Source organism: Lactuca virosa, chromosome 4, assembly GCF_052849685.1.
Source record: "Lactuca virosa cultivar CGN04683 chromosome 4, Lactuca_virosa_CGN04683_v6, whole genome shotgun sequence".
Classification (NCBI taxonomy): Eukaryota; Viridiplantae; Streptophyta; class Magnoliopsida; order Asterales; family Asteraceae; genus Lactuca; species Lactuca virosa.
This window is the reverse complement of record NC_136429.1, coordinates 83,652,310-83,664,836: the sequence shown is the minus strand read 5'-3', so window position 1 is coordinate 83,664,836 and position 12,527 is coordinate 83,652,310. Positions and strand designations below refer to the sequence as shown.

At 29.9% G+C, this 12,527-nt stretch overlaps 1 protein-coding gene across 1 annotated transcript; it reads left to right on the top strand.

Moving 5' to 3' along the window:
• Nucleotides 1–1,200: 1,200 nt before the first annotated feature.
• On the top strand, nt 1,201–3,766 carry LOC145105963 (plasmodesmata-located protein 8-like). The gene is made up of 3 exons (XM_079043025.1): nt 1,201–2,220; nt 2,294–2,401; nt 3,536–3,766. Exons 1-2 carry the CDS (start codon nt 1,506–1,508, stop codon nt 2,398–2,400), a joined length of 822 nt encoding a protein of 273 aa, XP_078899151.1. The 5' UTR covers nt 1,201–1,505; the 3' UTR covers nt 2,401; nt 3,536–3,766.
• Nucleotides 3,767–12,527: the final 8,761 nt, after the last annotated feature.

The following is a 12,527-nucleotide window of genomic DNA, read 5'->3' as shown; positions in this document are numbered from 1 at the left end:
TCTAATTTTTAATAATTAAGTTTAGTAAAAGAAATTGAAAAAAAGGCAAATTAGTCATGTTATGTACCTCAAGACCATTCATATAATTGTTTTAGAAACCATATGTACCATTTATATAAGTTTAAAAACCAACCATTAAAACTATGACCTTTAGTAAACCAAAAAAACCATTTATATGTAGTTTTGTCAACTTTTAATTATTATAATCATGGATGCTGTTGATTTCTTTTAGTTGTTATTTTTTTCTTAGAAAAAGAAAACCAAATATGCCAAAGCTTATTATATTCTATGCTCAAAAAATAATATACATATTGAGAATCATATAGAAAAATTTATGAATAAATTTGTTGAACTTTTTTCTTTTTAGCATTATTTAGTTCAAGCGAGAAAATTAAATATACTATGTTTTAATTTTATATTTTCAATTCTTTAAAAAATAGCATTTATGTATATTTAAAAAATATATATTTTTTCGTTTCCTACGACTAGATTTGCGTTCTTTACTTGAACATTTCTCTATATATTAATTTGTTATAATACCAAAATACAAAATTTTAAGAAAAAATGTTACAATTCTAATTTAATGAGTTGATAAATACTAACTGATTATAATTTAAGAAAATAGAAGTGGTATCCGATGCTCTTCTTTTCTATTGGTAGATATGAGAATAGATGGGCATAGACCTTTTTTTAGAATAGATTTATATTCTCTTCTAGAAAAATGCATCTTTAATTATTCATTTTTTCAGAAAATACCAAAGAATATATGCCTTATATAAAAGTAATGGAGATCATTAAACGACAATTGTGGTCGTGTTCATATGCATTCAAGGAGAGAAAGTGAAAACTCTAATTGAAATAAACTCAAAATAATAAAAACATCTTATATTATAATTTTTTGGAACGGCATTTTATATTATTAATAATATACAAACTAAGTAAACTAAAGAATTATATTTTTTTTCTATAAATTTCATGGAAACAAATAGTAAAGTTTTGAATGAGGCTCTTACCTTTTTTTTCTATATACCATTCATATAATTTACCCTTTTTTTCTATATACTTACAAAATCGCATTAAACCAAAAGTTTTGGATGAGGCTCTTACCCGGTCCATACTCCATAGGACCATATACATGTTCGGATGAGTCCAATATGAATGTCTAATGGTTAAGGTGCTTCACACAAAGGGTCTAGGTAATGGCAATAATGAGTGTAGGTGTATCGTTGCACATGAAAGAAGCTAGCTAGGGGGTATTAGGAGGTGCCTTCTGTCTTTCACTTCAATTTGTATAAGTAAAATATTAAGGGAATCGATTATGTTTAATAAATTATATGAACTGAAGCTATACTAAAAACATATTAAAGTATATGTGTTTGATCAAATATTATACTAAAATCAGAAAATATATAGCGCATACAAATTAACAGTTGAATGAAATTATAAGTGGGTCCTTTGACATTAAAAGCAAAAGAAACCCAGCTCTGGAGAAGTTCGAAAAAAAGATGTTCAAATATCACAAACTCTCTTCAATATTCCTCATCATCTTCATCTTCCTCTCTTACTTGATCAAATCCCACATCTTCATCTACTATGGATGTTCTCAAGAAAAATTCCAACCAAACACCCCTTCTGAAACCAATCTCAACTCCTTACTTTCATTATTTGTTTCCTCATCCTCCCAAGCTTTATACAGCAGTTATGCCATTGGAAACGACACAAACGCATCTTCAGAATCTTCTGTTTACGGTTTGTACCAATGCCGAGGCGATTTAAGGACACAAGATTGCGCAAAATGCATTAAAGAAGCAGTTTCTGAAGTAGGGTTAGCGTGTCCTTACTCATATAGTGGTAGTTTGCAGTTGAATGAGTGTTTAGTGAGGTTCGAGCATTATGATTTCTTTGGTGAGTTGGATACGAACCTAAGGTTCAAGAAGTGTAGCAAAAGTGTGAGTCATGATGTGGAGTTTATTAAGCGTCGTGATGATGTATTGAGTAAGTTGGGTGAGGCTAATCAAGGGTTTAGGGTTGGTAGTGAGGGTTTAGTTCAAGGGTTTTCACAATGTTTGGGCGACCTAAATCCAAACGATTGTATTTCTTGTCTTGGTGAGGCTATCTCGAAGCTGAAAAGCTTGTGTCGATCATCTGAAGCTGGGGATGTGTTCTTGGCTCAGTGTTACGTGCGATATTGGGCATCTGGTTACTACAATTCTCCTCCGGGTAAAAGATCAATGATAATGTTATTTGTGTTAATATTTTATATATGTGATTTTCATTTTGATTCAAACTACAGAATCATCTGGTGGTGATGATATTGGGAAAACAATAGCCATAATTATTGGAGTTGTGGCAGGTGTTGTAGCATTTATTGTGCTTCTTTCTTTTTGCAGAAAATCATGAGGTAATTTTTTAGACTTTATAGCGTAATTGGATATTGTTTTTATAGTCAATTACAATTTTCTTTATCAACATTCAGTAACATGTGAGAGATAGATTTTTTTTGTTCCAATTATCATTCCATATATATCATATACTAGTTGTAATACCCTATGTTATACGGGTTGGATAAAACAAAAAAATTAAACATGAAGGTTTAAACAAAAAATTATTTAAATTTTAAATTTTAAATTTTAAAATTGAATTTAAAAGGAAACATATTAAATACTATATGAGTTGTAATATTGAAATTTATTGGTTATTTTCAATTAAGGCAAATATTAATTGAGGTGTAAATATTATGTGTTAATTAAGAAAAGATAAAAAAAATTAGAAAATGTCAAATAGAAAAAACATTTATTCAAAAATACCAAAAAATGAAATGTGTCTAAGAGAGAGTGAAATGTGGCAAAATTATTTTCATTTATTAGAGAGGATATCGAATGATATTTAGATTTTGTATATCTTATCTCCTTCTGGTTCAATCAATGTTTATTTATCTTGTTAATTATACTATAGTTTTGAAACTTTGTTATTTCCTACTAATTAGTTAATTCTATTAAATATCTAATAATATTTCATTTACGATATAAAATTTATAACGATTATATAATATTTTCAAAGGTATTTATTTGTATAAATATAAGGCAATAATTGTTTCATATTTTATATATATCAAATGAGGAACTGATATAGCTTTGTTTATATTTTTGTTTGTTTGTTGTATTCAACGTCTATGAAATGGTAATAGTTAAGATATGTTATTTAAAGAACGACAAACTAATTAAGTAGCATTATATAAATTTTAGATAGATGATGATCGATAAATTAATTTAAATTTATATTAAAAAACTATTGGAATATGCTAATTAACTATTAAAGAATGTAGTTGCCCAAAATCCAAATAAGAGTAGTTTCTTTTAAAAAAAATACTGTTAAAGAATGTATTAACTAAAAAGAAAGTTACAAAAGTCTGAGTCATAACATAAGTCAACTAGATACTCTTACATTCGATTGTGAATTCTTTTCTATGATTTATTCCCTTGCACTTTTAATTTCTTTGAGTATTTTTAAAGGTAATACCGATGCTATATTTCAGGTTAATAAAGTAGCCATGTAAGGGTGGCGTCCCAAATGAATTTGAAGGAAAGCTTGATGCTTAATTTAACCAATGAGCAATGCAGATTTTGAAATCACGACAATGAAATATGTCTAACATTTAACTGCCTTAAGTGTTACAATCATTTTTGTCGACGGTATCAATATTTCACAAAGAAAACGTTTGTCTAATATTTGTGTATGGTATGAAATCTATCTATCTATTTATCTATCTCTTATAAAGAAAGTCATGCAAATGAATATGGTTGAAGATAGACCATCGATCTTGAACCATATTCATTTGAAACTCATAAACTTATATCACTTAAATGATAATATAACTCAAAAGTTTTTTATCTTATGATACTTAATTGGTACTTTTGACACATGATTGGTATATATATATATATATATATATATATATATATATATATATATATATATATATATATATATATATATATATATATATATATATATATATGATCATATTGATAAGGTTTAGAGAATGATATGAAGAGAAATATGATTTGAGAACATACAAAGATCTATTTGTGGTGCATGTATTTATAGTGAACCAGAAAAAGGTAGATGCGATTTTTGAAGATGTCAAATTGTATAAGCTATTTGTTTATAGTTTTCGTTATGTTTATGTCGGTATTCTTAAAAGCTATTGTATATTTTTTTATATTAAAAATATATGATGATGATGACGTTGAATATATTTTTTATATTAAAAATATATGATGATGACGTTGAATATAAATAAATAGGAGTTTGATCTTTCTTTTATTGTGTGTATATATAGTTTTTAGTTCCTATATGTATTATTTCTTGAGAAAAAAATATGAAGTTAAATATATATATATATATATATATATATATATATATATATATATATATATATATATATAGTAGTCGTTTACCCGCGCCAAACGACGGGTGTGAATAATTTCTTTTCTAAATTTGTTTCTAAAGGCGATTAGAGTTTTTATGCAAATAGTTTACTATATCTACACAATTATCAATAACAGTCATATTGTTTAACGGTACAAAATAGAAAGGTTAGATAGATATTATGTGGATATGGATGGATGTGGAGATGAGTTCATAGATGATACATTTTTATTTTATGTAGGTACCTGTTAACATAAACAAACACACACACACACACACAGGTAAAAAGAGATCAATTTCAATTAAAAAGAGGTAAAAAGAGATAGATTAGTTTCAATTAAACGATTAGAATGTTTTAGGAAACATGTCATATTAAAAATAAGACACAATGTATTGACAAATATCACTAAAGATTAGTTTCAATTCAACGATTCGTTTTCTTTCCGACGAACAATGTATTCTTTAATGGGCATCGAGAAATGAGAGATTTTCCCCTAAACGCTATAGTTATGATGTTTTACATTTTGTGTTCCTTTATAGATCGCATTTTAGAGATGGTGTGTATGTGTGTGTGCGGGAGGAGGAGAGGGGTGGAGTGGAAGGATAATGGATGGTGGTCGTAGCAACTAAACTGATGTTGTAAACAAAATGCACACATATAAAAACTTTAACATTCGAAGCAACTAAGAATTAATGAAACGTTCGTCTTATTTTGAAATTTTCATAATGGTAAATAGTTCTTTTCGAACGCTTAGTTTGTTTTTATAAATTGTCATAATCCAAAAAAAGTGCAACGAAAAAGAAACATGTAATACTAAAATATAAATATTGCTGGTAAATTATGAAATATTACTATATAAAAGTTAATGGAAGCAAACTAATATGTTATCAAATTAAAGAAAGCAAACTAATATGTTATCAAAGTACATTGAAAAAAAACTAATTTGTTATCAAGTTTGCATCCATACACACACTCACACAACCATTCGTATCCATCGATTTTTTAAAAGAACAAGTATAAGATAAAAACAAAAGATTTATCATTTACATGATATGATTACAAACCTAATTAAAATCAAGTCCAATCGATTTTTTAAAAGAACAACTATAAGATAAAAACAAAAGATTTATCATTTACATGATATGATTACAAACCTAATTAAAATCAAGTCCAGTGTAAAAATATTTACCATAAATAGTTAAACTAATCACAACAATAAATTTATCTAATATGATTACAATCTTAATTAGAATAAGTCCAATATAAAAATATATAAATAGATAAGTTACTTATGATTGTGATAATATTATTTGTATAGTTTTAACATATTTTAAACATGGCATGGTATTACTTTAACATTTGACATGTTAAAATACATTTTTAATGAATAATTATAAACCTATTTAAAATGAAGCCACAAATAATAATTATACTACTATACAAAAAAAATCCAAATAATAATTAAATTTAACATTATATGCTTAATCAAGTGTTTTATTGGAAAAAAAACAATTGACACTTAAAAAAAAACAATTGGCACCTCTCAAACAAATTTCACAACAATTTGCAAATAGGTGATGGTATTAAAATTATTTAAAACACGTGTATTATTTGCCATCAAACTAAAACATGTACTTAAATTTCAGAATTTTTATTACAATACTCTAATTTACACTGGGCTACAGTAATGCTGTCAACATCGTTGAAAATTATTCTTTTCTTCATAAGATTCTTAATTTCGTAGCAAAATCAAGAGCCGTTTGTTCATAATATGATCTTTTCACAAGATCAAGATCAATAATTGACTCAAAACCCTCCACACCTTTTCACAAGACCACTAATTGAATCAAAATCTCCCCACATGAGCCACCTCAACAATCCACCTACAAATCAAAGGGTAATTTAGACATTTCACAAACAGTCAAACAGTCAACAATAAGCACACTTTGAAAAATTAACAACACCTCCACCATCATGTGATAAAATATTGAAGACCCAGAAATGCAGCCTCCATTGATGGATGCAGAGTTCAAAAAATGACATAATGTCCCTTTTTTGTTAACAAAAATTCTTAAATGCTCTGTAAAAAATTATAAGTTGCATAATTATGAATCTTTTTTGTTAACATGAGAATACATAACTGATTGACCTCTTGAAACCCAACTATACATAAACCAAACTCCAATCAATTTGGGTTTTCATTCCAAACCAAGTTGCAATCATTGTGACAGTGGCGAGTTTTAGATAGAGACACAGAGGGAAAGTATAAACATGGGGGATCTACTTGCATGATATATCTATTTATTTTTTTAGTGATGTAATAATATGTTGATCATTCTAAATCCAATGATAAAAAAAATTGTATATCTATAAATTAGCACTTTAAAAAGGTTATTTTTTTTATTTATATGCCAATAAGGAAAGAAATATGCATTTTAAAACAATTAAAGCAATAAATCATGAAAAATAGAATCTCAATTTTGTTAATACTTATAGATTCGAGAATACTTGTCATCAAATATATCAGACTGAATTAAGTATTTAAATTAATTTTGTTAAATCAGTAACATATGAAAGTTTTTTTTTTCTTTTGTTAAGTAATGGAAGTTTACAAAAATCTACTTACCGCGACCGAGTAAATTCTTGCATAACAGTAGCAATTTCCGTAATAATTTTACAAGTTCTGTAACCAGGATTGGTTCCTGCAAATATCAGTGTCAAAACCTTTAAGCAACTTAACATAGCCAATGAACTGTAGCTTAAAGGAATGCAGAAAATAGCAACCTTCTTTGTATATATATGATAATATTCAGCCTGATTCCGATTGTTTATAACAAAAACTCGAGAATTAGGCCCCATGCAACTGCAATAGAGAAAATAGTAACGTACTTTTTATGTTGTGTTTCGTAGTGACATCTTATTCTGTGTTGCATGTTGGAGCTAATGCTAAATAGAGATACTTATGTTGATTTTGTGAAACATATCTATATAACACACCAATGTCAACAATCAATATATTAATCTTTTGCACCTGAAGTCAACTAAATTAGATTTTAGAATCAAAGATTTAACCCTCTTGATATGATTTTAGTAAGAGAAACAGTAAGAAAAAGGTAAAATGATTAAGAACATATTAGGTAGGGGTTTTTGGTACAAACTGATGCTCTTGCTGTCTTGCAGAAAAGAATCATTTATTTGATCAATAAGATAACCCCTTCCCCCCTCCCACACACACATGCAAGTTATGACGCCGCAAATGGCAAAATGCCTCTCTATTCTTCTGTAAATGGCTCATAAAATCAAAATTCAGAAACTTTCCACAACCTAGTCCTCTATTTTCTCCTTTTCCCCCTGTTTACATATGGGCAAAAAAGCTTTTTTATGCTCAATAAGTTCCAACACATATAACCAATATAATGAGAAAAAAACATTTATCTTTATTGACAGAGAACACGCTTTTATCTGATTGTAGTTAAATTCTTATTTTCCTTTCTTACAAACTGATGGATGAGTGTGTGAAAACCTTACAATATCAATATTGAATCCTGATTTTTGGACATATGTAAAAGATTGATATTAATGTGTAATTTTTTTTTGGGTAAAAGACATCACCTGTGCTCCCGTTGGTGCGACGTCTACCACCCAAATGATAATAAAATCAGAGTTCAAACCGCATCTAACTGCACATTTAATAAGCAGAGATTGTTAGCGTGACTTCTACCACTTAAAGGTTTCGATTCAGAAAGAAAAAACCAATGGATACAGTCCATAGAAAAATGGCTACGATGGTCATCTTCATATATGATTTTCATTGAATTGGAATCATCTGATATATAAAACCAATTCTCTGTTAAATAGGGTACCCCTAAATTGCATAAATTAAAAACATGGAAGTACAAAAATGGTGGTTTTTATAGAAAACATACCTTGTAACTTCCGAGAGAGATCAAGCCCACCAATGTTGATGAATAAAAAGCCTAGACCAGGAAATCGTAATCGAAAAAACAAATACTCTTAGATTAGAAACACCTAAATCACAAAAACAATAACCCTAATTTTAGCAAAGATGATGAAGATCAGTTTTTTATTGTAGAATGGGATCGACAATCACATAGAAGCAAAATCAGTGGTGTGTGGTTTCATCATTTTTAGAGACCTGGGTGATGTCGTTTCCGTAGGCGATTATTGTCTGGCTAGTGAAGGAATTGAGATAAAAGAGAATACGGCAAGGAAAGTGAGAAATCGTGAACGCAAGTTGAATACTGATGGGGGAGAAGGTAGAGAGAGGCATAGTGCAATGATGATAGGGAAAAGACATTGATTCCAGATCAGCCGATGGAGTTAGAGAGAATAGAAGGAGGCAGTGGTGAATGGTGGTGAGATGAAGTGCGACAGTGGTGAATGCAGATTGTTCGATAGAGGTAGTAACTTGAATTGGGTGGAGATGCTATATAAATTGTATCTGGAGTTAGACCGATTCTGTTGGGCATCATCAGGAATACTCGTTCAATTTGTTGAGGTCTGGCAATTGATTAGAATGAGTCTTCTGATTTTAACGATGCATTTGACCGGATAAGATCTGATTTCAGGAATGCATAAAGTTGTTGTAAACGCTGCTTTAAAGGGTGTACCTCTTAAAATTCAGCAAAATCTGGTAGCTTTTTAAGGTATATAGATATAGATATATAGGGAAATGATCAAATGAAAACACCTAAAAGGTTGAGAACGCGAGAACATGTATATTCATTTGTGATTCCATGTATTCATTTGTGGAGAAATGATAAATTTTTACGCACAATCAACATGAATATGCTTTTTCTCTTCAATTGAAATTAAAGGCGTAAAAATTTATCATTCCTCCACAAATGAATACATGGAATCACAAATGAATATACTTTGTTCTCGCGTTCTCAACCTTTTTGGTGTTCTCATTTGATGCTACTCCTATATATATATATATATATATATATATATATATATATATATATATATATATATATATATATATTAGGGGTGAGCATAAAATCTGAAAAACAGAACCAAAACCAAATTAACCGATATAACCGAACCATTTTAAAAACCGTTGGTTCGGTTTCTAATTTTTGTTAACCGATAACTAACGGTTCGGTTATGGTTTTATAGGTTAACCGAACCATTATTAACCGAACCGCTAACTTTATATTTTAATATATAAAAATTATAGATTATATATAAAATAATATAGTCAAACTTATTTAAGACCCGTTAAGTTTTCAAAATATAATTCATTAATCCTCACTTATCAGGAGTCGAACGAGCAATCAAATCATCAAAGGCTGATCACGCAGAGACACACAATCTTCCAATTATGCATTGAGTTAGATTATTGATTAATGTTATAATTCCTAATCGGTTAATTCTACAATTTGTAAATATTTTTCACAATTAGTTTAATCTTCACACTCATAATCTTAATCGGAGGCTTCTCACACCGTTAATCCTAATCGAAGATTAGTTTGACTTTATAGTCCTGCTCGAAGGATTTTTTGACTTTATAATCAAGACTTCTAGGTAAGTTAAGTTTATGGTTCTTCTTGACTCTGTGATATATGAAGAATTTTTTTTTTTTTGGCTTTTTTATTTACTGTTTTTGACTTAATCACATTGAATATATATGCATGATTGGGTTTTTTTTTTATCCAGATAACACATAATATGAACGTTTGCCTATTTTATTTTATCGTTTTTGATTTAATCGCGTGTATGAATGTTTGGCTTTATTTTAATGTTAATATCAATTATCAATATATGAAATTATTAATGTCAATTTTGTTTAATGTTTTATATTTTTATTGAATGTTTTTGATTTTGAATGTGACTATGTGTTATCTTACCGTGAGTATCGAAGGTACACATTTTATTCTATTACTATAAGCTAGGTTACAAACATTGGCGCCGATGACTTTTTTTAATTCTATTTTCAAATTTTATTCCAATATACTTTCACCATTTATATTATTTTGAACATTATGGCTAACCAATATTAACCATTAACCAAAATCGTTAACTGACAAAAACCATTAACCATAACCAATATTAATCATACCCAATGGCTACCAAAATGCATTAACCAATCATAGTGGTTATGGTTCGGTTTTGACCAATAACCAAACCAAACCGCCCCATACACACCCCTAATATATATATATATATATATATATATATATATATAGTTTCATAGATAATCTATTTATCTTCAACCATATTAATTTGAGTTTTTAATATATTAAACTTCTTTATTAGATTTATGTTCATATCGATATTCTTATAAGCTATTGTATATTGTTTTGCTATCCTACCTTGCAAAGGATAGATAATGGGATACGTGACATAGTGAGAAACTTACCTGAACTGAAGAATCAGAGAAACATAACAACACTCTCACCCCTTGCACTGATCAATCCCACGAACTGACTAACACCAAAAGAGATGAATCCTCAATAAACAACCTAAAACCCCCAAGTTTGACCCCAAGTCAAGTTGGTCATAAGTCAATGGTCAACGGTCAACCAAGTAAACAACAACCGCAACATGGAGACCTCTTAGCCACGTCGCAAACATAAAAAGACAAAATAGACGACATGCGGGACATCGCTACGTCGTGGACTCTCATTGGCCACGTCGTGGGCATGTCAAGACAAAACAAACACGATTGTGTACTTCACCACGTTGTGGTCATTCCTTGGCCACGTCGTGGTCACTAGTAGTTTTCCTTAAATCTTCATTAAGAGCTTAATCATTACAGATCAAGGCTAAAAACTTCAGATTTAATCCTTCTCAATGACTTAATGGATAAATTTTCCAGTTTTATCTATTAGGACTTCACTCCAAGGCAAGATCTCCAACCCTAAGTCCATTAAGTCCTTAATATGGCCAAAACTTGCACATGGGACCAAGAACTCTCAAACTAAGACCTTTTTCTTACTTAACAGAAATCTTTGACCATAAGAATGTCGTATTAAGCTCTGGAGTTCGTCAAACTCCAAGAGCATCCAAGAATGGGACCAAAACCAACCAATAATGACCAACAACATGAATATCAAAAGAACAAGGTCAAGGTGCAAGCTTTTTACCTCCAAAGGTCCAAAAACTTGTAGAAGATGGTGGATCTAGTCTTTCTCTATGCTTCCTTGCACCAAGATGGAGTTCCTTTCTTCACAAGCTTCACCAAATCTTACATGGAGGCTAGGGTTTCGAAATGGAGTAGTGGAGGTTGAAGGAGATGCCCTAAACCAAGAGTTAGAGCCTTTAAGTATGGGGAAACACTAAAGATCATAGGTTTGGGCTGCAACAGCTTCCACGTCATGGCGATCATTAAAATGTGCGACCCTCAGATGCCATGCACCACGCCGTGGCATGTGGTTTTCCTCAAAAACCATGCCTTTGACTCTATTAATTCTTTAATTGATCCATTCTGGAAAATGGGTGTTACCATAATCATTGGGTTCATCACTACTAGAACCATTGTCTCTATTGTCCCTGTTATCCTCCCTATTATTTTGTTGACAATTTTAATCGTTGACCCGAATCGACCGAGTCAAACCATTTTTATCACGATGCATGATTTTGACGGACTTGGTCGAGGACATGTCTAGAAGATTGACTCGACCTTGTAATCTTATGGAATTGTTCGGATCTTTGATTTTTTTTCGACCTTTTTAATTCAACTTCGTTCTTCATGAAATTTGGAAAACAACTCCACAAAACATCCTAAGAGTGTTACAAGCTCTGAACCACCTAAAAACCATCCAAAAAGTGTGCAAATCAAAAGGTTCCACAAATTTATACAAAAGTATCAAAATATGCAAAATGTGTGAGGTTTAAAGACTAAAAGTGATGTAAATGCATGTAATAGATGTCCTATAAGATGCATACAAATGCATCTAACATTAACTTCGATTACTTACCCATATTTTCTATATAGATAGATTAATGAACTCATTGCATTGTCAATTGTTTGAATCACTTTTCCACCTATTTGGCTACCTAACTTAATAGAATACAAACAAATACATATGCTCATTGCTATTGAGAATGTCTAGTTATTATAACACAA